Source organism: Dermacentor albipictus, chromosome 1 (assembly GCF_038994185.2).
Source record: "Dermacentor albipictus isolate Rhodes 1998 colony chromosome 1, USDA_Dalb.pri_finalv2, whole genome shotgun sequence".
In the NCBI taxonomy this organism is placed as follows: domain Eukaryota; kingdom Metazoa; phylum Arthropoda; class Arachnida; order Ixodida; family Ixodidae; genus Dermacentor; species Dermacentor albipictus.
This window is the reverse complement of record NC_091821.1, coordinates 141229607-141256006: the sequence shown is the minus strand read 5'-3', so window position 1 is coordinate 141256006 and position 26400 is coordinate 141229607. Positions and strand designations below refer to the sequence as shown.

The 26400-nt window shown below is 48.4% G+C and overlaps 1 protein-coding gene across 10 annotated transcripts in view; it reads right to left on the bottom strand.

Moving 5' to 3' along the window:
* Ac76E (adenylate cyclase type 2 Ac76E) overlaps positions 1 to 26400 on the bottom strand; it is an 884870-nt gene that overhangs the window by 503955 nt on the left and 354515 nt on the right. For all 10 annotated transcript variants that reach the window (XM_070526675.1, XM_070526630.1, XM_065429478.1 and 7 more), the window contains one exon: positions 25249 to 25479. In XM_070526675.1, coding sequence (XP_070382776.1) covers positions 25249 to 25479 — 231 coding nt within the window. The remainder of the gene's footprint in view (positions 1 to 25248; positions 25480 to 26400) is intronic.

Here is a 26400-nt window from a genome sequence, read left to right as displayed (position 1 = left end):
CTTGAGTTTCTCCGGGGACAAACGCCGGGGTCTGAAGTAGACCGGTGGGCCGGAGGTGACGATGTGATGGCACACGTCATGTTGCACCGGTTGCGTCCAGTCCGGTAGGCGCGTCAAAGTGGGAAACTCGCGTAGGAGTGCGGCGAAACGTTCGTCCAACATGGCAGAAATAGGCGCTATGGGCGATGTGCCTGATGATGGGACGCCGGGAACGGATAGCTGGGTCACGGAGTCGATGAGACGGCGTCGTTGGATGTCGACAAGGAGTCCGTAGTTATGCAAGAAGTCTGCTCCAATGACTGCATGACGGACGTCTGCAACCAGGAAAATCCAGCGGAACGCTCGTCGAAGGCCAAGGTTTAGCATGACGGAGCGTGACGAGAAAACTGGAATCCTGGTGCCGTTGACGGCTTGCAAAAAACGACACAGGAGTCGCTTTTCGGTCGGAGCGCTGGGCGGGTAGAATGCTGACGTCAGCACCTGTGTCGACCAAGAATCGTTGTCCCGTAACTCTGTCCGTCACGTAGAAAAGGCGACTTGTGTGCTGGGCCGGACCACTCGTCGCCGTTAGAGGTCGGCCGGCCTGTTTCCCTGCCAAGCGCAGGGACGCCGACAGTGACGAGCGTCGTTTCCAAAACGGCGGTGGTAGTAGCAAACGCCAGGCGTTGTAGTTGAGGCTTCATTGCGAGTGCCCGTGCGTCTTGATCTGCTGGAACTACGGCTGCGTGGGCGACGAGACGTGCGGCGATGCTCCGCTCCACAGATGATGCGTTCCAGGCGCTCACACAAGTAGTCGAGCGGAGATTGCACTGCAGAAGAGCAGGGAAGAGTTTGCAGAGCGGTTGTATTGTCACCCGGAGACGGTGACGTGGCTGCGATGGTTGGGGTGGCTACTTCCATGACTTTGTCAGCCAAAGCGGCAAGTCCGGTAAGGTCCATGGTAGAGGCTGTCGCCAGGACCATCTGCACGTTAGCCGGGAGTCGTTGCAAAAACAGTTCGCGCAACAGCGTGTCGTCGATGGATCTCGCGTTGTTTCCGAGCAGCTGGCTCATTCGGCGAAGAAGTTGACTAGGGCGTCGGTCGCCGAGTTCTTCAGCGGACAGAAGCTGCTGGATGCGAGAACGCTGTGAAGCTGCTGTGCGCTGTAGCAGTGCTGCCTTGAGATCGTCATAGGCGGCGGCAGACAATGGGGAGTTCAACAAATCTGCTACCTCGTCAATGGCGGCGGGCGAGAGCGCTGCGACGGCGTAATGGAACTTCGAGGCTTGAGAGCGGATACCAGCGACTTGAAATTGCGCTTCGGCCTGAAGAAACCACGCCGAAGGATGCTGGTCCCAGTACTGTGGGAGGCGGACAGCGATGGCGGAACAGGAGGGCTCACCGCGTTCCTCGGAAGGGTTCTGGCCTTGAGCTCTCGTAGCGTCGGTCTGGTCCATGGTCGTCTCTACCACAGGAGCGTATGGCAATATCACGTCCGGGTTCACCAATCTGTGGCGACGAGCGACCACGTAGACCGTCAAAGTATCGGGCTCTCGCAGGAGAGAAAAAACCAACACTCCGTCGCTTAGCGTAGCATTCTTTTTAATGATCTTCGGAACGCTAGCCCGCGCCGGAACGCGCCAGCCGCTCGAGCCTCGTGTAGACGCGAGCGTCCGCGTCAACTCTCGTGCGATGCCGATGCTGCTGCCGCTACAGTACCATTCCGGGATGGTGGTTTCCACCGTATGTTTTAATATCTGAATCGTAGCTGCAAGTCACGATATCGAAGCTGACCATTTTCTGGTAACTCATGAGTAAGGCTAAGTCGCTGCCCTCGTCCTCTTAAAACCTTAATACATCGATCACAGCGCGGTTAATGTTTACCAGCATCCGTTAAAAAAATATCTATTTTTTCTATGTTCGCTTAAACAAAAGCAAATATTCATTTACGGATCGAAAGTTATATTTAAAAAATTGTTAGGCAGGGGCACACTTGCGTGCTCAGTAAAATGAGTTCATTCCGAAATGTATGCAGCTAGAAACATGGCACGCAATTTGTTCTATGCGAGGAAGAGGTTTAATCTGGTAGCGCTTTTTCGAGCTGTAGCGGTCACATGGCAAGCTCTCTCTCATTTCTATTATTCCTTATGCCAACAAAATTAATTTGCAAGCTGGTTATGTAAATTTTGTCGCTTGCTTTTCTGTGTCCTGGTATACCACTGCGCTGTTAGAGTCAAAAAGATGCCCCAACTTGCCTAGCTTTCTGATCTATAAAACATTTGATGCAACGAACGGAGTAGTGTATTAGCTGAATTCCAATCTTTCACGTTGAATGATATTTATCCCTCACTTTAATCATGGCATCGCGCGGCCAGCGGTCGCATTGGTGCGATCGTGCACGACAACTGTGCCCTCTCAGACGTAGCATATCTGATCAATCCCATGCACAACTTTCAGGCCTATCGCTCAGCACTTGATAGTTTCCCGCACCGGTCAGGCAGCTCGAGCCCCAAATAACACGCTTCGAAAGCTCGACGCCTGTTTACAGGGAGCATGGAGCGGAGCCCTGCATTGAGAGTTGCTTAGTGTCATGTTGTGGTGCCGGTGAAGAGTAAGACACTGCCAAGGGCGTGGATTAAGAAGTTTACTCTTTATTGTGCTAACTTGTGCCCAGAGAAAACAAGCAACGTTCAAAGCACAACATTAGCGGCGAGCGCGGTCGTCGGTCGCCGAAATCTGATCTGCAGGTGGAGGGCGTCGGCTGACTACACGCGACGCATCGTACAAACCAGTGTAATCGCAGGTGCCTGCGCATGTTCCAGATTGTAAGCACCATTCTCGTGGTGCACGCAGTCTGATTAGGCAAAGTTCTCTCGCTGTATAATCGGCGATAACATTGGGGAAACTTTCGATACACGTAGGCGCGTCTTGCGCTGAGCGATAACATTGTAACAGTGGCTAGCTGGCGAAAAACGTTCAGCAGAATAAGATAAACAATGTACGCGTATCAATAGTGCCTTCCGTAGAACCAATCAAGGAGTCATTCATTCATTCATTCATTCATTCATTCATTCATTCATTCATTCATTCATTCATTCATTCATTCATTCATTCATTTATTCATTCATGTAAGGTCCGACTTGGTGATAGACAACTTCGTCATACATCCTCAATAACTTGGTATTTCGTCTAGGTCGCTCTGTACCCATTGCTATTGATTGCTTACTGCAGGAAAACACAGTGCCACAGCCAAATGATATGCTTGCATCAGCTTATAAAAACAATTCTCGATGAAACGCTGCTCCAAAACGGAAAGTGTTTAGCAACATGACTGGGATTCGCGAAGTTCTTGAGAGTGTGTGAGTCGATTATAATCTTGCTCGCCGAGTCTGCTCGACAGCTCGGCCGCACCCCTTCATTATTGTGCCATCGTGCGAAGCAAACACACTGGGGTTGACTGCGCGGTCGTAGACAAAGCAGATACGTATTAAAAAGCGTTAAGCTGGTTATAGTGAAAGCATCGGCTAGTTGGTTGTTCGCCATTACAATGTGACAAGAGCAGCCAGTGTCAATCTGGGTGTTCATTGTGTGCAGTGCGGTTGCGGGCTTGATTTCGAAAAATGTGACGTGTAACGAAAAAAACTACAATCCAATGACCCGCGAAATTCTCGAAGCCCAGAAAAGTGCAATATTGGAAGATAAATGTGTCCGCGCATCGTCTGTTTCACGATCTGACACGGAAATTGCATATTTATCGGTAAACTTGTAGCTAGACGCAGTTACCATGCGCACGCATCATTGTGAACGGTGACCAACCCATATCTTCTCTTATGATTTTTATGCCTTTGGCGATGCGCTCTAATCTATATAAAAGTTCGTCCATTGCATCAGTAAACGAGTTAGCACAACGTGTCGTTTTCCATCTGCCGTCCTCTGTCCCCATGCCTCTAGCGCTCTTCGCGCCTCGGAGACGTTACAAGGTCCATCCAAAGGGATCGGCAAGCTTCGGGCGAAAAGCGGTCCAGGAGCAATTGCCAGCGACATCAGCAATGGCAGTTATAGGAGCAGTGATTGAAGCGCAACCATGTGAGGAGGGAACAAACAGTAAGGAAGAAAAACAGTTGTTTAATTAAAAAAAAGAGCAAACGGTTTGATCAATGTTATATTCCTGATCATTTTTATATACGTGTGCTGTGACGAGGAAAGAAAACTCTCTTTTGCTTAATTATTTAGAATTAATTACCCCTTTTCAGCATCCGCTATAAAAGGGCGTGACCGCCGCTATCGAATGTGCAATGCAGAGGCGGAATTTTATAACGGTTCGAACGGCGAACAGTTCACTTCACCGCTTTCACGAAATTGGGCCGCTCCTAAGCCGAAGGTGGAAGAAAGGGAGGACGCGGACAATAAACGAGAGCGTGTCGCCTCTGAACTGCTCGTGATCATCTCGCGCTAGTCTAAGAACGGCCCAATGTTGTTGCTTGCTGATTAAATATAAAGTATAAATTAAATGTCATCTTGCAAAATTTAAAGTATAATCGCGCGGTGCCGGGCGCTTACGCAATGCTTAAATTAATTACCTATTTATTTAATTAATTTATTTATTAATGTCATTCTTTTCATTCTCATCCGACAGGTAGTGTCACAAGCGTTATTTGGTTGCCGGAGCCCAGCGCAATGTCGTCCGCTACCAGGAGTTTGCACGATGCACGCACCAGGCATACACTGCGCACACCTTCAAAGTAGCGAGCGCACCTTGGACGAGTTGGTGATTCAATATGGACGCGTCTGCAGAGCGCAAAAGACTAGGACAGAATAAAGGCGATGGCTCCTATAGGCGATGGCTCTTATAGGGCCATCTTTACGAACGTAACATGTCGATTTTGCTTTTTTTTGACCTCCGTCATCGATCGGCTTGACTTGCATACCGCCACGCTGCCGTTATCATTGCGATCTGACTCTCGACACGTCGCGTGACAAAAACAATAGACAGAGTTAGAATAGCGTTTGTCACCTTACGTACGTTAAACGTAAGCAGTGGTGGTCCAGCCAGTTTAGGATGTGGAGCAATTTTTGGAGCAGGAAAGATGTCCTGGAGCAGTCTAGGAGCAGCCACACCAGCATTTTGTAGCATCTTTGCAGCATCTTACGGGAACACTTGGAGTAGTACAGCAGTAATCTGTAGCCATTTCGCGAAGCTTGTTATTACTGTGTGTTGCGCAAGTATTGCGCAAGAGTGAAGCAATAAGCAAAGCCAACAACGACCAATTAGGCTTGCCTTCCCACGGACGGTATCCCATGCACGGTATGTTGCAATCATGTTTATTTGGATAGGCAAGGAACTTAAATTTGTAAAAAATAAAATACAGTTTTTTAGCCTAACGAGAACAACTAAATGCGCCTCGGCGCAAGACGGACATAAAGTTACAAATGAGCTAGAACAATTAGCGCCGTCAGGCACAAGACAAAAAATGATGGGAAATATCTTATGTGCATTCCAAATGACAGATGTATTTTGATATGAACTTGACAAAATGTGTATTACGCCCAATAACAATGCTAGAAGCTAGACAAGAGACTATGCGTCTCTGAACGGCGCCAAGATGAGAGTCCTCCATACGGTGTGTCGCAAAGATGGTGATGGCAGTCGAGAACAACATTCGCACCATCCGCTTTCGTTGCGAGGGCCTGTCGGCATCCCATGTGACATCTGCGAATGGATACGAGTCGATTCGGCGCAAAACCGTAACTTGTGTCTCCGATACTTGACCGACCTTTCGAAGCAGATCCTTTTACTGCCCCCAAGGGTTCAAATTGCCACAGGCACATCTGAAATAGCTCTGAAGGCCTGCCAGTACAATTACTAGGCGTAACGGTGCTCGTACTGTGACATGAGACGGCGGGTGCACGCATATATAATCAAGGAATACAAAATGTGCCCCGTGACAATCGCCTCTTCCCACTCTTGGTATGCTTCACCGCAATAGTTTGCCTTTGTTTCCCCGCTTAACAGTACTTTATTGAGGCAAAGCTAACTTTCGGAAACCGGAATTATGCAACGCGTTGTGCTTTCCGAGCTTCGAAGCCATTGGCGAGGATTACAAAGGCGGAGTCAGTGCCATTGCTAACAGCGGTGAATCGTTTCAATGAACAATACGGTAATGAATAGAAAGAAGCTTGGTAGCGAAGTCGAAGCATCTAGGCCTAGCGTTACCACGGTAGTGGCTACGGCTGCCAGCGGATCTGCGTGCGAGAGCGCCTGGTCGAGGCGGTGAGATAATAAAAATGGTGGCTTCGATCAATGCCGTTTCGGGCCTGCAGTCATGGCAAAAAGTCCGGAATATTGCACGGCGAAGGGTATTTGCGTTCGACATTTGAGACGTTCTTATACATTGACTCTATAGGGTATCGTGGCGGGGTCGCGAATGCGTCCAAATTAGCGGACGTCCGGAAAATCGGTCGTTGACTGTAGTTGCATAACCCTACTGAAAACATTGCATTTCCATGAAAACGCAAAAATACCGTACTTCCGCGCAGTTGGCGCAAATGGCACTTGAGTGGACGCAGCCAGGAGCAGGTGAGTCGAAATGTAGCAAAATGGCGCAAATGGCGCAGTTGAACCACCACTGCGTAAGCAACTTTGCCGGACGTTACGGTGAGTGCCCTTTCAGGACTTTAGTTTAATGTACGGGAACGCAAACGAAAGGAAGACTTTACAAAACAGGGCGCCGTCTGGTGCCTCGTGCCCAACGTATCCAAGTCAAGCCAATTCATTAGCAAACATCCTGTGATTGCTATGCGGACGCGTCTCGTTAGGCCTACTGGCGCTGGACTCGCCAAACAATCTCAGAAATTAAACAAGCTATGCGCTCATAACTAACGTTTCACGTGAGCTTGGAGAAAGTGAAATCTCATTTCAATAGTTTTGGGCGATCAACCAGAGTGAGAGCTATAGCGATCACGAGAACTGACGCTGAAGTCAGAGCCATGGGTGACCCGCCATGTTGGACAACGCTATTTCTTAGCGTCCGTAAACATTACGAACGTTAAACTCGCCAAATGACGTACGTTATCATAGCGCACGTAAACCACAGAAAATCAATACCGTGCGTAGCACGAGCAGTGAGGAAGACGCTATTTCTTTACGTATGTAATGCGTTTACCTTTGGTTGCAAACGCTGTTCTAAAGCTGTCTAATGTAACGTGAATTCAAACATTACAATGTACGGGCCCTGCATTCTCTGCGCGAAGCAAAATCGGGGACTGCGGTCCTGACGGCAGACGCTGAAATGTGAAAACAAGAATGGAAGTGCGGCACTCCCGAACTACAGCAAAAATGGCAGCCAAACCAGAGATCTGCACACACTCTTCCCATTTTACTCTGCAGTCTTATATATCAGCCGAACAGAGGAAGCGCTTGAACTACCGGGGTTGAACCCTTCTGGTTAAAGAATGGCGATCTGCGTGCTATGGACGCTGGCGATAGCACAGGGAATTACTAGCACATAGTTACTCTTGTTGATCAAATTGCGGATCAAGAAAGCCTTTTTTTGAAGATATCGTTTCAGCAAGATACCTTTTCCTTTGTGCCATGTACCGTACACCCAATGCAGATGATTTGTTTTTGAATAAGCTATACGATCGGCTATTAGGTTTGCGTAATAAAAACATATTGATAACTGATGATTTTAATTTACCAACGATTGATTGGGATAACCTACGTTATGGCTGTTCTTCTACTGGTGATGCTATTCTTGACATCATGTTTTTGCTCAACCTTATGCAAGCGGTGACTGACTATACTCGAGGCAGCTCAATTTTGGATTTACTGTTTCTCAGTGAAATATTCATTGACGGCACCGTTGTAATTGAACCTGGTATTTTCGACCATAAGCTAATCTTCTTTACCTGGCATAAGGTTTTAGGTCGAACTAAAAAAAATCAGTCAGCCACTGTTGTAAGGAGAAGAAGAAGAGGTGGCCGAAGAAGGCAGATGCACTTCACGTCGGCTCCGTCTTCGTTCAATGATTTCGCAGGGAAGTCACCGAAAATCACCGAGTTTTTGCTACCATCTCACGCAGCAAGTTACCAAGATTCTGCCGATACCAACTTCAAGGTGGGAATCCCATTTTTCGAACTTCTACGCCAAATTTTCGTCTGCCACACCGGCAGCCGCGGTGGTGGCTGCCGCGAGCCTAAGCCTATCGGCGCCCCCGCAAGAAGTACACGTGGCGCGCGCCCACGCTCGCTCGCCGAAGGAAGAAATGGAGGTTCTCGTGCAAGGGCAGAACATTTCCCAAGAAGAATTTGAGGCTGGCACGGGCTGGAGTACCGTCGGCTCGAAAAAGCAAGCCGTTGAGAGATCGAATACGAGCAGTTTAGGCGCCCACTTCGGCACCGGCGGAAGGAAGAAGCGCGAGCAGAAAATGAAACAGCAGTTAATCAAGGCCAGCCGCATGCCATATCTACCGAAGGGTGATTTCAAGATTATCATCCGCCCAAAGGGAGGCCTCAAGATTGGCGAATTAGGAGCGGCCCGAGTAGCTTCGTGCGTCTACCAAGCTGCTGGCATACCCGGGGAGCACAGGGAAGACGACACCGTGTGCCTCAACGTACAACAGAACATCATCGTAGTGAGTACCCCCAGTGAAGCCAACGCAGACAGATACCAAAGAGTCGAGCGCCTCGTGGTCAACGGCCAGGCCTATGAGACCAACGCATATGAATCGGCACCCGACTTAACTTCAAAAGGAGTCATCAGGGGTATACCTCTCGAAGATTCGCCCCGCGACATCACCGCCCAGGTCGTTACCCCCAAGAATCCTACGGCCATCGCTGCGAAACGACTCAGCAATACCACCACGGTCATCGTGCTGTTTTCCGGACTGAAAGTTCCCTCCTTCGTCCGCTACGGAGGCGCTCTCATCAGGTGCGCGTTGTACAGAAAACAACTTGACCTGTGCTTCCAATGCGGCAGACTGGGCCACCGCATGGACGTGTGCCCCAATCCGCAGGACCGCATCTGTAGAGGCTGTGGCACGGCCAACCCAGGTCTCGACCACCAGTGCAACCCCCTTTGCCAACTTTGCGGGGGTGAGCACTTAACGGCCGATAAGAATTGCAAGGCTCGCTTCAAGACGCCATACATAGTCAAGAGACGACGCTGGGAACGACAACGACAACAGGAAGAATTTCTAGCATCGGAGGCTACGAGGGAATCTGTTGGACGCCCTTCCCGGGATACCAGGCCCCGTTCACGCTCGAGGGCCCGCTCGAGAACCAGAAAGTCCAGATCACGGAGCCGCACACCCGGACCGGCCCGAACCAGATCCAGGAGCCGTACGCGTTCGCTTTCCCGCCGCAGCGGAGGCGGCCCGGCGGTAGAAGAGGCCACCAACAAGGTGAGCTGGGCAGACGCGGTCAAAGGCTCGTCGCGCCGCGGCGGAACTGAGGAAACTGCAGCTTCTAAAGAAATAGCAGAAATGAGACGGGAAAATGCGCAGTTGAGAGAATTAATCTCACACCTCACGAAAGAAATCCAGGAACTTAAGAATAGTCGAAGGGTGGAGATATCTCCTCGTCTGAGTACTTGTAGTGCAGGTGCAGCTGCGGTAACTCCTAATAATAGCATGGAGGAGGACGACAACCCTCCGCCACCTAAGAGAAAGGCTCCAGCCGTTAGCAGCCAAACCGGATCACAACTGGCAGACCTAGGACAGAAATTAACAGAAATGCAAAATGTACTCAAAGAACAAGCGGAAGCCGTCGGCAACCTCACGCTGGCGGTCTCGACCATAATGTCGAGAATTGACAAATTCGAAAGCAACGTGGCCAACCTAAGTCTTAGAGTAGCCAAGCTGCAGCCAGTAACCACCGCAGGGGCCCCCATAACTGGGGTCGCATCTAATCAATTCCACGACATCCCTGTAAACAACGCAGGAGCATCTGGGGTCGTTCAGACCTCCAGCCCTCGACCAGACCAAAATAGGCAAGCACGGTAAAAGAGGCGCGCTGACGATATGGCAGTGGAATTGCAGGAGTTACGCCGCAAAAAAAGCGGTCCTGCAACAACACCTTAAAAACAAATCGAAACCCGATGTAATAATGCTACAAGAGACACACGAATTAGCTAAACTACCCGGTTACCAAGCCATCGGTCCCCCATCCGGGGAGAAGCAAGCGGTAACTACTTTGGTCAGGAAAGGCTTAGTGGTCGTTCGTCACGACCTTAAGGTAGCGCAGATTGAACAAGTATTCGTAGAAATTATACCTAAAAGCAAAAGCCAAAGCAGCACGTTTATCCTCAATCTATACAGCAAGCCAGCGCACATACGACAGCGCTTTCTAACCCTTTTTAGGAGGGCCACCGACATCGCGGGCTCCCATCCCCTACTAATCGGGGGAGATTTTAACGCCCTGCACGGAGCGTGGGGATATGCCTATACAAGAGCCAAAGGCAAGGCTTTATGGCAGGATATACAGGAAACAGGCCTGACCCTCATCACCGACCCCAGCTCCCCCACCAGAATGGGAACAGGGCTGACAAGAGACACCACGCCCGATCTAACATTAGTGAAGAACGCAAGAGGAGCAAGTTGGAATAACACGTTCGAAGACCTTGGTAGTGACCACAGAATTCTCGAAACGAAATTATTGGAGAATTTAACGGTCGAACCCAACAAAACCTTCAAATGGACGGACTGGGACCAGTTCCACAAGAATCGAGCCGGAATGACGCACGCGCCCATCACAGACATTCAACAATGGGCCGAACAAGTGATGGCTGACGTCAATGAAGTTACAAAGATCGTGACGCCAGAACTTCCCGTCGAGAAGATCGACAGTCGCCTGGTGCACATGTGGGAGGCCAAACGATCGCTTCAAGCCAGGTGGCAGAAACAAAGACACAATAGGAAGTTGAGGAAACGCATAGCGTTACTCAACAAACAAATAGAAGAACACTGCAAAACTCTTAGTAAACAACAATGGAATGAGATCTGCAACGAGATGGACGGACGGATTGGCACCGGTCACACATGGCGCCTGCTCCGACACCTGCTAGACCCGACCAAGACCAAGGCAACACATCGGGAAACCATGCGCAAGCTAATACACACACACACCAAGGACGAGGAAGAAATCCTTTCCGACCTCTGCGACAGATACGCCCCGCACAGCCCGACTATTCAACACGGCGAATACACGGGAAATCCCAATTTCTCTCTGGACAGAGACTTTGGCGAGGCGGAAATCCGGGCCACTTTACAAAAGCTCAACAGCAAGTCGGCCCCGGGACCGGACGGCGTAACTAATAAGACCCTTCGTAACTTGGACGACGAGACCATCTCCGAACTGACCAAGTACATCAATGATTGCTGGACCCGAGGATGCATCCCTGACCAGTGGAAAAGAGCAAAAATGGTGCTCATCCCCAAACCAGGGAAACCCCCAGATCTGGCCAACCTTCGACCAATATCCCTTACGTCGTGCGTCGGCAAGTTGATGGAGCACGCCTTCCTCACCCGTATCAACGCACACTTGGACGACGAGGAAGCGTACCCAGACACCATGCTCGGATTTCGAGCTCATCTCTCCACGCAGGATGCAATGTTGCAAATCAAGCACCAGATACTCGACAACAAGACAAGAGGTACCAGGGCCATTCTAGGATTAGACCTCAAGAAAGCCTTCGATAATGCAGCTCACGCAGCCATACTACACAGCATTGCCGCACTCAATCTAGGAAACCGTGCGTACAGCTATGTTAAGGATTTCCTCACAAACAGGAAAGTCTCCTTAACGCTGGGCAAACTCGCATCCGAAGACAGGAACATAGGCAGCGTCGGCACCCCGCAAGGCTCGGTCATCTCGCCGATGCTCTTTAATCTCATTATGATCGGCCTCCCCGAGCGCCTCAACGCCATCGAGGGAGTGCATCACACAATATACGCGGACGACGTTACGATCTGGGTGTCCGAGGGAAGTGACGGAGAAATCGAACAGCGATTACAGACCGCGGTCGAGGTGGTGGAGGAGTACCTCGTCGGAACCGGTCTCGTCATCTCGCCAGAAAAATCGGAACTCCTCCTCTACCGCCCGACGCTTAGGGGAAGACCCCCCAAGGCTTACATCCAGCATGCTGCATACGAAGAAATTTGCATACGCACCAAAGACGGACAAGAAATACCCAGGGTGAAGCAGATTAAGGTGCTCGGATTCATCATAGAATCGAACGGCAACAACGGAGAAACGGTCAGGAATTTGGAGACTAAGATCACGAACACGATGAGGCTCATCAGAAGAATCACCAACAGACATCAGGGTATGAGGGAGGCCAACGTCGTCAGACTCATACACTCCTTCGTTATTAGCCACATTACCTATGTGGCCGCCTACCACAACTGGTACGCGGCCGAATATGCCAAATTGAACACCCTCATTAGAAGAGCATACAAGATGGCACTGGGCCTTCCAGACAGCACCAGCACGGAACTGCTGCTACAGCTGGGCGTCCACAACACGCTTGAAGAGTTAATTGAAGCACACCAAATTTCGCAACTCGAAAGACTATCGAAGACACGAACGGGCAGGAGTATCCTGGACAAACTCGGCATAAGTTATCACAAGCAGCACGGCGACAAGACATCCCTTCCAAGCGCGATCAGGGAAAAGCTGCAGGTGGCTAATATACCCAAGAACATGAGCCCCGAATTCAATCAGGGTCGAAGAGAGAGTAGAGCCAAAGCTTTACTCAAAGCCTTCGGTAGGGACAAGGAAGCGCTGTTCGTAGACGCGGCAGAATACGAGGATCGACGTGCTTTTGCAGTGGCCGTCCTCAATACCGAGAAACAATTGGTCAGTTGTTGTAGCATACGTGTAAAAAACCCCGAGGTAGCGGAAGAGGTGGCGATAGCCCTAGCCATCGTTAACCCCAGTTGTAGATACGTAATCAGTGACTCGCAGACGGCGGTCAGAAACTATGCACAAGGCAGAATTTCGCCGAAGGCTGAGGCTATACTCAAAGCTAACGCGAACTATGTCACCTCCGAGGAGACGGAGGAACGACACATTATATGGTTCCCGGCTCACACGTCCCCCGACACCCCCGTACCCAACCTCAACGAGGAGGTCCACCGCGTAGCGCGAGGTCTCACGTTCCGCGCCCGCGAAGAAGGATCCTCTCTTGGGGTTGGAAATCCAACGGAGACATGGACAGAGAGGGACAGAATGACCAGATACTGTGACATTACAAAATTTTATCAAAACTCAAGGCGGGTTTATCCGCACCCTAACCCCAAACTCGACAGGGCCCAAGCGGTAGACTGGCGGCAGCTACAAACAAAGACCTTCCCCAACCCCGTCCATCTCAGGAGGATATATCCGGACGTCTACTCAGATGATAACTGCAAGCTATGCAGCAGGGCTTACGCAACTCTTAGACACATTCTCTGGGAATGTGACGTTATATGCGAAGAAAATGCAGTTTCCCCAGATGAAGCTGCGGCGCGATGGACGGCCGCGTTGCGCAGCTCAAACCTCCAAAATCAACTATGGGCCATCCAGCAAGCCCGTGAGGCGGCGAGGAGACAGGATCTCCGGACCTCCTCGGGGGCGGCCTAGGCCCAGGCCACGAATTTGCCGGATTGTTAATAAAGTTGCTACCACCACCACCACCACTGTTGTAAAGGAATTTCCTAAGGCTGATGATGTCGCTATAATTCATTACCTTGACACGCATATCGAACCCTTATCACACGATGTTGAGACCTCATGGCAACTCTTTGTTAAAGCCATACATTATTGGCTTGATAATTTTGTACCCAGCAGAATAATGTGTAAGCACCGTGTAAACCCGTGGATTAACCGAGAAATGATCCACATGAAGCGTAAAATTAAAAGACTACGGAAGAAGTGCGCAACAATGACTCCCCAGTATACAGAATTAAAAGATAAGCTACGAACAAGCTTGGCAAAAGCAAGGAAATATTTTTATCCTAATACATTGACAGATTTTCTTCAAACTAACCCCCAAAAGTTTTGGCGGTACTTAAGTGAGTCGAAAACCGGGATTAGCAAAATGAATGTCGATGGTTTGGTGATAACTGACTCCTGTGCTATTGCTGGACATTTCAATGCATATTTCCAGAGTGCTTTTACTAAAACCGATGATTATGAATTTCAGAATTCAGTCGTTGAAACTGATACTGACATAGAAGTAACGGGGGAGGGTGTAATACATATGCTGTTAAAGCTTGATCCTAAAAAATCCGCTGGGCCTGACGGTATCCCTAATGCCTTTCTTAACCGGTACGCTGAATATTTATCAGGGTTTCTAACTGCTCTTTTTTAACTGTTCACTGTCGTCAGGGGAATTGCCGGCTGACTGGGGTATAGCACGCGTTAAGCCGATTTATAAAAAAGGTGACCACTTGTCGTTTGAGAATTATCGTCCTATCTCTGTTACAAGCAGTTGTTGCAAACTTTTCGAGCATGTTATTGCAAACTTCATTCATGAATTCCTTAGTGATAACAACGTACTATCAAAATTTCAACATGGATTTAGAAAAGGGTTATCTACTGCTACACAACTAGTTACAACTGTGCACGAATTTTCACGATTGATTGATGCATCAGGACAAATAGATGTTCTCTTTCTAGATTTCTGCAAAGCCTTTGATAAAGTGCCACATGGGAAATTATTGTACAAATTACAGTGCTTGGAGTTACCAGGAAAAATAGTTCAACGGATTTGGGCTTATCTTCACAATGGACAACAGTATGAGGTAATTAATGAATTATCACCTGCTATTCTTCATGGCACGTATGGAGTCCCACAGGGAAGTGTATTGGGACCACTTTTGTTTATATATTATGTCAATGATTTGGTTGATGTTATTCCAGAAAATGTGTCTGTACGTTTGTTCGTGGATGATTGTATTATTTTTAAACAAATCGTATCACCCAGAGATCACGTTGAATTGCAACATGCACTGAATTTTATTGACGACTGGTATTAAAATGGGGCATGCAACTAAATACTCAGAAAACAGTACTACTACGTATCACCAGGAAACTAAATCCTAGCCAGTTCTGTTATTCCCTTAGAAATAATAGTATCTCGATTGTAGGGAAATATAAGTACTTAGGTGTCACCCTCACAAGCAACTTAACTTGGTCAACCCACATTTCTGATATCTGCACATCGGCACTACGTAAGTTATGGTTCCTTAAAAGAAAGCTGAAATTCCCACCTTCGCAAACAAAGCTTTTAGCCTATAATACCTGTGTCCGTTCTAAGCTTGAGTATGCTTGTATCATTTAGGATCCCTATTTACAGAAAGATATCATGCAACTTGAACGTATTAAGAGAAAGGCTGTTAGGTTTATATCTGACAAATATCGTAGACTTGATTCCCCATCCAACCTAATGCAATTAAACTGTATTTCTACTCTAAAAGCCTGCAGAAAGTTTAGTCGCGTTTCATTTCTTGATAACTGAATTGTATGTTTGGTAACATAAAAATAGATCTGCCTGTCAATATCAAACCCCTAACAACACGACGCACACGCCATGGCCATGAATTTGCACTAACCCCAATCTTTGCCCGATGAAAGTCTTTCAAATTCAGTTATTTACCGAGAACGGTGGAAGATTGGAATTCTTTGCCGTCTGATATTTTTGGTTCCAATAATTTTCTCGCTGAGTTGGAGTGTCACCTTCTCTCTTAAACTTTCTTTTTCTTTTTGCTTTTTTTTCTTTGTTGCTTTTTGTTGTCTGTTGTTTTGTACATTCATGTTGGATGTAACCCACGCCTGCTTGGGCCACCACATTGGCCTGCAGTATTTTGAAATAAATAAATAAATAAAAAAAATTCAACCTCGCCGTGCCAATGTCTCGTTAGCATTGGCTTTGGCAGCCGGGGCCACAGGAAAGCTGACCCAGCCTTTCCACCGGCCTACGAGAGTAATTAGGAAAACAACTTCGTAGACAGTGTCGGCGACAGAAATATGTCCATTCCTACTAATACGATTTTCGTTACGACAGACCTCTGGAAGTTGCAGGCCGTTGGCGAGGAATCGCAGCGCGCAAATCATTGCTCTCTGTGGAATGGGGATTAGCGCACGCTTGCACCGGAGGCTCCTCCATTTCGTAGCGTAGCCAGCTGCTTAGAAAGCCGACAGTGACGGTGCAAAATATTTTCCATAATCTCGTCCAACGCGCATCGCACTTCCAGCAGTCGTCGACAGCGAAAGAGCAGCGCCAAGCAAAGGACAAGGGTAAGTCAAAGCCTCCGAAGCAACCAACGCACGCGCACGCGACGTCGGCTGGTCTCGGGGTCAGCGCGGCTGGAGCGCGCGGGTGGGTCGCAAGCGAACAGCCAAGCCACAGCAACAGAACCCAAAGCGAATACTGTCAGGATTGGGGGCTCAATCCCTTCGTCCGTGGTCCTTTGCCAAGATTGGAGTACGGCATGAATTCGAAGGTAGCTGGCCCATGCCGTCGTCCAACTTATTTACGCTGAGATCGTTGATGAAGTGAAGAACTGCTTCTCATCGAGAACGAGGAAAAAGGGGTTTATTTACAGAAAAATTAACTCAGTCTAACATGACTGTTTGAGAAAAATAGTATTAGTCCAACAGGACTGCATGAGAGAAGTGAACCAGTCTAACATGACTGCTCAAGAGAAGTGCGTCCAACAATCGCACAACCACAGTTTTTATACACTCGATCCGCTGGTCCTACGACGCGGCGGCTGTTCGTTTACACACCACCAACTCGCAGCTGCTCTGAAGACCAGTTTACAGACACAAAGGCACACACATTCCGAAGCCCAAGCGACGGCGTTGAAGGTGGTGCCGTTCCGGAAAATCGACGTTGTCGATCGCGCGTCGCTCATTGTTCCGAGCCACTCCAAACCGTGAGAAGCACAAAAACAAGACGTTCCCGCGGTAGCTTCTTCAGGCGTGTCAAATCAGCTCCGCATTGGGGAACTCTAGAATCATTGTCCACACACCGAATTCGTCCCGTCGCCATGTCGAAGGGGCTGGAGGAAGGCGGCGGGTTCCAGCGCAAAGGTCGCTTCTTTGAACGCCTCGCAGCTGCAGCACGGAGAGGTGGAGAGCGGGAGGTGCGCGTCTTGCACCCCTTGTCGTAATCGGGTGGCAAGGTGACAATCTTGTTGTGCAACCCGCCGTTCTTTACAGCGCCTCCATGGCCCCAAAAGTCTCGACTGTCTAGCGCTGACAACCGCTAGGCAGGAAGAGAACGGCTGCTGGTCAGGGGGGGATTGATGTCTTGGCTCGCAGCGACCACTTGTGCATTGATGTCACCGCCCCAAAACATCCAACAAGGACAGGCAACTGCAAAATGAACCCCACAACACGGCTCTGCGCCGAGATGACGTGCATTGGCTCTCACTTTAGACTCGCTAGGCTTCAAAAAAAACAACAACAACATAAGTGCAGAAACAAAAAAAAAATGCTGCATTTCACTATGCCAAATTCTGAAGCAAATTCCTGCTGACAAATTCAGCAATCATGGAGGGAATCCTTCTAAATGAGAGGGGATCTTCTTCGCTTAATAAAATTAACACTAGTAACCCTAAAATTTAGGCGGGACCCTCAAACGCAGAATTCAAATTAGCCTGCTCAAACCATCCGCATTGCTATGCAACTTTCCCTTCTTATATCTAACGGAGAAGTTGTACTCTTGGAGAGTGAGGCTCCATCGGAGCAAGCGGCCGTTTTTGTGTGACATTTGATTGAGCCACGTCAGAGGACAGTGGTCGGTCTCGAAGATGAACTTCGCTCCGTACAAATAACACGACAACTTCTGGGCGGCCCAAACCAAACAAGCGCATTCCTTCTCTGAAGCGCTGTAGGCCTCCTCTCTTACATTTAGTTTACGGCTGGCGTAGAGGATAGGATGCTCCTCGTTATCGTCGCCGACTTGACTAAGTACCACGCCCATACCTCTGTCGCTTGCGTCGCATTGAACTATGAATTCCTTTGTGTAGTCTGGCGCGCGAAGCACAGGGCGAGAAACCAATAGCGTCTTCAAACTTTGGAAAGCGTTCTCTTTGTCCTTATCCCAGTGTACGTTACTCGGTGCTCCCTTTCGGAGGGCGTCTGTTAATGGACTTGCCAATTGCGAGTAATTCGGAATGTACCGTTGATAGTACCCCACAAGTCCCAAAAATGAACGAACGTCCGTTTTCGTGCGCGGCTGAGAAAAATCTCCAATCGTTGCTATTTTCAGCTCAGCCGGCCGTCTCATGCCCTGACCAACAACATGGCCCAGATAAGTAACCTGCGAACATCCAAACCTACACTTTTCCGCTTTCATCGTTAAGCCGGCTTCCCTCAACCGTGAGAACACCTGTTTGAGGTGCGATACGTGTTGTTCCCAGCTGTCCGAAAAAATGGCTACATCATCAAGATAAGGTAAGGCGAACTCCTGCAAGTCTTTTAGGACAATATCCATTAACTTAGAGAAGCTAAACGGCGCGTTCTTCAGCCCGAAGCTGAGGGCGAGAGGGCGAAAAGTGCCTACAGGCGAGATGAATGCGGCATAGCGGCTGGCACTTTCTGAAAGGGGAACTTGCCAGTACCCCCGCACGAGATCTATAGTGGAAATGTATTTAGCAGCGCTAACTCTTTCAATTCGTTCCTCAATGTTGGGTATCGGGTACAGCTGATCCCTAGTGATCGCATTTAACTTCCTGTAGTCAACACACGGACGAGGGTCCTTGTTAGGGGTTTCTACGAGTATTAGCGGTGACGTGTAGTCACTCTGAGCGGGCTCAATAACTCCCAACTCTAGCATGCGCTGTATCTCTGCCTCCATAATCTCTCTCTGTCTTGGAGACACCCTGTAAGGTTTTGATCTTACTGGTTCGGTAGAGGTCAGCTCAATTTCATGCGTTATCAGTTCGGTTCTACCCGGCCGATCGCTGAATCTGTCGAGATATTCCCCTAACACCCCTTTTAGCTCATCTAGCTGCTCGGGTCTTAGAGCATGCGAGCTTACCGAGTGTTCTACTACTTCTTCTAGGCCGATTTCAGAGTTGGAGGTTGCCCTATCCTCCTTAAACTTGGTACCGATGCCATCCGGCTCTTTGACAGTATAGTTAACGACTCCGCTCCGCTCTACATACGGCTTCATCAAATTACAGTGATATATCCTCACTTCCTTCCTGCGACCGGGCATTCTCAAAGCATAGTTAGTTTCTGAAAGTTTGTGCAACACTTTAACGGGCCCGTCCCAGTGAACTTCAAGCTTGTTCTTTCTTGAAGGTTTGAGGATCATTACCTGGTCTCCGGCGTTAAACGTACGAAGCCTCGCATTCCTGTCGTAATAGAATTTGGCGTTCTTTTGAGCTAGTGCCATGTTCTTTCCGACTAGTTCTTGGGTTGCGCTTAGCCGTTCCAGTAAATTCAGCACGTATTCAACCACGGTTGGACTCTCCCCTCTTTCCTCCCACATCTCTCTTAACATTCTCAGTGGAGAACGGAGTGTCCTCCCATACACTAGTTCTGCTGGAGAGAACCCTGTCGCTTCATGTGGAACCGTTCGCAAAGCAAACAAAGTTGCCGGCAGACAGTTCTCCCAGTCCTCCTTGTGCTCGTAACAGAGCGCACGCAAAACTCGCTTAAGCACCGAATGCCACCTCTCTACACTGTTTGACTGAGGGTGATAGACAGAACTGTGTATTAACTTTACCCCGCACTTTTGCAAGAATGTGGAAGTCAGTGCGCTCGTGAATACTGACCCTTGATCTGCCTGAATTTCGGCTGGAAACCCAACTCGTGCAAACACTGTCAAAAGCGCGTCTACTACTTCAGTGGAGCTGAGCTCTTTCAAAGGGATTGCTTCTGGAAACTTGGTAGCCGGACACAGCATGGTAAACAAGTACCTGTAGCCTGATTTTGTTTTTGGAAGAGGCCCTACCGTGTCTATTACAAGCCGTCTGAAAGGCTCTGTTATTAAGGGCACTACCTTCAGTGGAGCTTTCCAAGTCTCTCCTGGTTTACCAGAACGCTGGCAGGCGTCGCATGATCTTACAAAGTTTTCTACATCTTTGAAACAGCCAGGCCAGTAGTATTCCATAAGCAATCTTTCCTTTGATTTGTTTATGCCTAGGTGGCCGGACCACCCATTTCCATGACAAAGACTCAAAAGGTCCTCCCTATACTTAGTAGGTATGACTAACTGATCTAAAATCCTACCCTTTCGATCTCTGTAATGCCGATACAACAAACCTCCTTTCTCATGTATCGTTACGTTGCGCCTAGCAATGCCTTCTTTAGCTGTGTTACGTACTTTAGCTAAGCTCTCATCATTCTTTTGCTCAGCTGCCAGTGACTCTCTATCCACGCGTAAGAGTTGATCAAAGTTCTTTGAGGCCGGTGATAACAACGACCCTGTCTCGCTTGGGAGCGCGTCTGCATGCTCTTCCTGCAGGCTAGAACTCTGACACTCTAGTGCTACGCTCTCATTGAGCTGGTCAACTGGCAGGCTCTCCTCAACTGTTCTTTTGTCCCTCGGGCCTAGCTCGGATTCGGGGATTGAAGCTATCCCCTTTTCTGCTTCAGCTGGAGGAGCTTGAGCATTTTCAGCCGAAAGCGCCGAGATCTTACGAGCTTGGCCTCTGGTCAATGCCTGTACTATGCCCTCTCCTAGTTTGAGCCCTCTGTCACGCAGTAACTGATTCGAACGATTCGAAAAGATGTAGGGATACTGCAGTGACAAAAATTTGGAAACTGCAGCCTCAGTCTCTAGCTCCCCGAATGGTCCACTGATTTTGACTTTGGCCATGGGCAGACATACGCTGTGTTCTTCTACAACCTGTTTTATCCATGCTACTTCTCCGGTGAAGTCCTCTACCATCACGTAAGACGGATGGACAATGTCCAGCGTGGCGGCACTGTCTCTTAGCACTCGGCATGGTTTTCCATTAACTTGCAGGTTGTGGAGATACGGACTTAAAAGTTCCATATTCTCATCCTTTTCCTCTACGTAGGAAAAAACTACGCTAGGCTTCTCGCAGTTTACAGCTATATGTCCCAGTTTGTGGCATTTGTAACAGCGAATTGGTCTAACAGATTCGAATTTTCTTTTCTGTTCTTTTTGTGCTGTTTCTCCGTTAAGTTTCTCCTCACTCTTTTCTGCGGGCTTTTCCGCCATGTCTACAGGCTCGGATCGTCTAGTTTGCGCACCCTTTTTGAACGGAAATGGTTTCCGCGGTCCATTTCGACCGTCCCAGTTTCCCTCCTCGGCGTTCAACTTTCTACGGGTTGCGTACTCTTCGGCTAATTCAGCCGCCCTTTCCACAGTGTTTACATTACCTCTGTCTTGCACCCACAGTTTCACAGCTTGGGGGATGGTTTTGTAAAACTGCTCTAGACACATGCATTCAATGATCATGTCTCTGCTGTCGTACGCTTCCGCGCTTTTAAGCCACTCGACTAGGTTGGCCTTTAAGCTATATGCAAACTCCGGATAGCCCTCGCTATCTTTCTTGCCTGTGCTCCTAAATCTTTGCCGAAAAGCTTCGGCTGAAAGGCGGTATTTCTTCAGGAGACTAGCCTTAACTTTTGCATAATCATATGCATCCTGCACACTCAGTCTGGCGATTACTTCCGCCGCCTCACACGGCAACATAGACAGCAACCGCTGTGGCCATGTACTCGGGCCGAAGTTCATCTTCTCGCAAGTCCTTTCAAAATTGCTTAGGAACAAGCCTATGTCGGTCCCGACCTCAAATGGCTTTAATAGCCTGTCCATGCGGTATGATTCTGCCTCACTTGATCGTCCTAGAGCGCCTTCACTTCCTTGAGACAACTCCAAACGTTTGCTTTCAAGTTCAAGTTGCATTTTTCTTAACTCGCGATCTTTATCGCGTTCCTCCCTTTCTTTTCTCTCTCGTTCTTCTCTCTTTTTCAGAAGTTCAAACCCCAGTTGAACTTCTTCCTCACTGGCCTGTTCGGAAATGATATGCAATAATTCTGATTTTAGCATTTCTTTACGTACATCTAGGCCCAGTTCCTCACCAACAATCAACAACTCGTCTCTCAGCAGTGTCCTTAATTCCATGACTGCTGCTTTACTGCCTTGATTCTGCTCTCTAAATCTAGCTAGTAAAACACAACCTAGCTAACACACAACAATCTAGCTTCCCTACTGTTCTAAACAGAACAACCACAAAATGAAGCCTAGAAAGTCAAAGCAAAAACCAAGCACTCACCGCAGATACAGCACCATGTCGCAAAGTCCATCTCACCGCTGTCAGCCAGTTGTCAGGATTGGGGGCTCAATCCCTTCGTCCGTGGTCCTTTGCCAAGATTGGAGTACGGCATGAATTCGAAGGTAGCTGGCCCATGCCGTCGTCCAACTTATTTACGCTGAGATCGTTGATGAAGTGAAGAACTGCTTCTCATCGAGAACGAGGAAAAAGGGGTTTATTTACAGAAAAATTAACTCAGTCTAACATGACTGTTTGAGAAAAATAGTATTAGTCCAACAGGACTGCATGAGAGAAGTGAACCAGTCTAACATGACTGCTCAAGAGAAGTGCGTCCAACAATCGCACAACCACAGTTTTTATACACTCGATCCGCTGGTCCTACGACGCGGCGGCTGTTCGTTTACACACCACCAACTCGCAGCTGCTCTGAAGACCAGTTTACAGACACAAAGGCACACACATTCCGAAGCCCAAGCGACGGCGTTGAAGGTGGTGCCGTTCCGGAAAATCGACGTTGTCGATCGCGCGTCGCTCATTGTTCCGAGCCACTCCAAACCGTGAGAAGCACAAAAACAAGACGTTCCCGCGGTAGCTTCTTCAGGCGTGTCAAATCAGCTCCGCATTGGGGAACTCTAGAATCATTGTCCACACACCGAATTCGTCCCGTCACCATGTCGAAGGGGCTGGAGGAAGGCGGCGGGTTCCAGCGCAAAGGTCGCTTCTTTGAACGCCTCGCAGCTGCAGCACGGAGAGGTGGAGAGCGGGAGGTGCGCGTCTTGCACCCCTTGTCGTAATCGGGTGGCAAGGTGACAATCTTGTTGTGCAACCCGCCGTTCTTTACAATACCTGCTCGCGGGTTCCGCTCTTAGCCAACGACGGGTTCGTCTTGAAAATGTTTGGCAGTTACGTGACTTGTTCATATTGTGCGGTGCACCCCAACATCTCTGACAGCCGTTGACACAAGAACAGTTCTGTCCAATCAGAAGAGGCCAAATGGACCGTTCGCTTTCCGAACCATTATAAAATTTCTCCCCAGCTCTTGAAGGCGCGTACGTAAATCGCCCTGCTCACATGTTGCGTTGCTTTGCTTGTCAACCTTTGTTTAAATTCTGGTGGCGCAGTGTTGCTGAGGTGTGTTTCATCATTGCTCAACATGTTCAGTCAAAAGTAGTCAGTTACGACCGCAAGATAATTATTTGCTTGAGCTGTCTTCGTGTGGCTGTGCTGACCTATGGGACTGGCGTCCGACGATGTGAGCAGCACTCAACACCAAAAGCATTCTACGCCCATCAAAGAAATCATGTTCAGTGCATGGATGCGATTTTGACTTCCGCACGGTTGACGTTTTCCTGCTTCACTTGCCGCGCTAAAAGCTACAAACGCGCATGGAGTGGCATTCTTGGACATATGAAAATACAGCTCCACTGGCAGACCACCAACACAAAGTTCACGCCTTTTCGAACAAAAAATGACGCCACTTCTATTTTCACCGGAAATGGCGTCACATTATATTTTAATCCACCGGTAGTATTTCCTCGTCACACAGATGGCGCTAAGCCCCATGAATCATCAATTAGACGCCATGTCTTGAATGTATGAGCTTCTATGGAAGCTTTGCTAGCAGGTACATTTACCTTGGACGTTAAGTTGGTATGGAACAAAACCAGGCACGGACTAAATTTTGCCACAGCGCCATCGTGTCCGCTCAGCTCCTGTCACCATTTTCTTGTGTGCGCTGTTTTTTCATTCATTTATGAGATGCCCCAACATACGAAAGCCATTTTCCTGCACGATGTTCATACTAACCTTGACAGTAACATACAGACTGACGCAATTTTCCTGGATTTCTCTAAGGCCTTCGATAAAGTTCCTCATCAACGTCTAATATTGAAACTTACAAGACTTAATTTGCATCCTGATGTTTTGAATTGGATCATTGAATTTCTTAGCAACCGCTCCCAATCTGTCATTATAAATAATCACCTAACCCTGTGCACGTAACATCAGGCGTCTCTCAAGGATCGGTTCTTGGCCCTCTATTATTTTTAATATATATTAATGACTTACCTTCACATGTGTCCTGTAATATCCGAATGTTCGCCGATGATTGTGTCATTTATCGAACTGTACGTAACACCTGCAATCAAACAGCCCTGCAGAAAGACCTCGCCAACATACTAACATGGTGTGACGATTGGTTAATGAAACTTAATGTACAAAAATGTAAAGTTATGGCTTTCACTCGTAGCAGTAATACCCTGGTATTTCCCTACCAAATTACAAGCATGCCTTTCGAACTAGCAGAGTCCTATATATACCTAGGTGTCACTGTATGCAATGATCTGTCTTGGCACAAACATATTTCTAACATCATATCATTTGCTAATAAAACACTAGGTTTTCTTAAAACGTAATCTCCGCCAGGCACCTCAAAACGTAAAGCTGCTTGCCTACAAGTCCCTTATTCGGACAAAGCTTGAATATGCATCTGCCATCTGGAGCCCGCACCAAACATATCTTATCATCTCACTTGAATCTGTTCAGAACCGCGCTACTAGGTTCATTCACTCACCATATTCATATGATGTCAGTATTTCCGCACCCAAAACACAATCCGGACTAACACTACTATCTAATCGCCGACGCATTGCTAGTCTTGAGCTCTATCACAAGTTCTTTTTCAGTACCCTTCGTCATGCGCCACACATCGTTCCTGCGGCAAGCATCTCTCACCGCACCAGTCATCCGCAGCAAGTCGCACGCCCGCGTGCCCGAACCACTCATTTTTCCGCCTCATTCGTCCTTCGAGCAGCTAAAGACTGGAACGATCTTCCTGCTGACATTGTTAGCATCACTTGCCTGTCTCAATTCCTACAGCGTGTGATTGATCACTTTGAATATAACTAATGAAGTGTACCAAATGTGGAACTTATGTTAAACCCACCCCTTATGTAATACCCCCTTCCGGGGGTCTTTAAGGGCAACAAACTGAACTGAACTGAAAGCATCTGCTTTGCTCACGTGTGGATACAGCAGGAGCACGAGGAGAAGGAAGGTCAGGCCCAGCACCACCAGGGCGGCTAGCAGTGTTAGTAGGAGCGAATGCCGCAACCGGCCTGAGTAACGGCGCCGTAGGTCCGACAGGTCCACGCTGCCGGGCCCCATGTCCGGGTTGGCACCGTCGCCCCCGCCCCGGTCGGTGTCCGCGCCGTCGCGTGTCGCCAGCGCGCCACTCAGCACACCAGGCAGACCCTGCACGAAAAGGGACGGGAAAACAATTGTGAGTGCCCAGTCAGCCGACAAAAGCAGCACTATCACCGGAGTGTAAACATACGTTAGTGTGTCCTTGACAGTTCAACTGGCCATTCTGTCTTTCGACGTCGGCGCAAAGCCGATTCCGAAACCCTACTTCCTTGGTCTCACATTTCGCTTCATTGGAATAAAGTGCGAGCACGAAATACTACCTTACTCGGGAAGCAAACAAGTGGCCGGTGGCGACGTCGGACGACGCGACTTAGGCTTTGTGGCCGGAAAGCTTCTCATCATAAGAAGCGATCTTTAATATAAGAAGAGATTCTTAATATAAGGACATATTCTCACCTAAGAATATATGAGCGAGTAAAAAGAAAGAAAAAAAAAGCAGCAGCCAAGCTACAACAGCATATCAAACCTGTCGGCTTGAAGAAGCAATTCCATCATACGAGCGGACTTACCGTGGTAAATGTATAGTAGCCCTGTCCCATGTCTGTGCGAGATTTCTATGAGGTCGATGCGAGAAATGCGCGAGATTTGAAAAGAGAATATAATAGAAACCTTTCCTAGCACTCGCTAGAATTCGCAAGAAAGAAACCTGTATGGTTACGCACTGCCTCCCCACTAGACGAGTCCAAAAATCGCTCTCTGCGCTTCGCCTGTCACCACGTACACGTATACATATTCAGAATCTCAGAATCAGTTAAGTTGCAACTTATAATAAATGCTGAGCGCAAAAGGGGTAGTCACGAGATATTAGGTTTTCTTAACGGAAATGAAACATCTGATAATTTATAGAAATATATTTCCCTATGGATGCAATACATTTATTTCCGGCAAATACCGAGCAGAGAGGATCTTCTGATAATGCCCATGTAATGATAAACAGGAATTTTGCTGAAAATGGTGCTTTACAAAAAT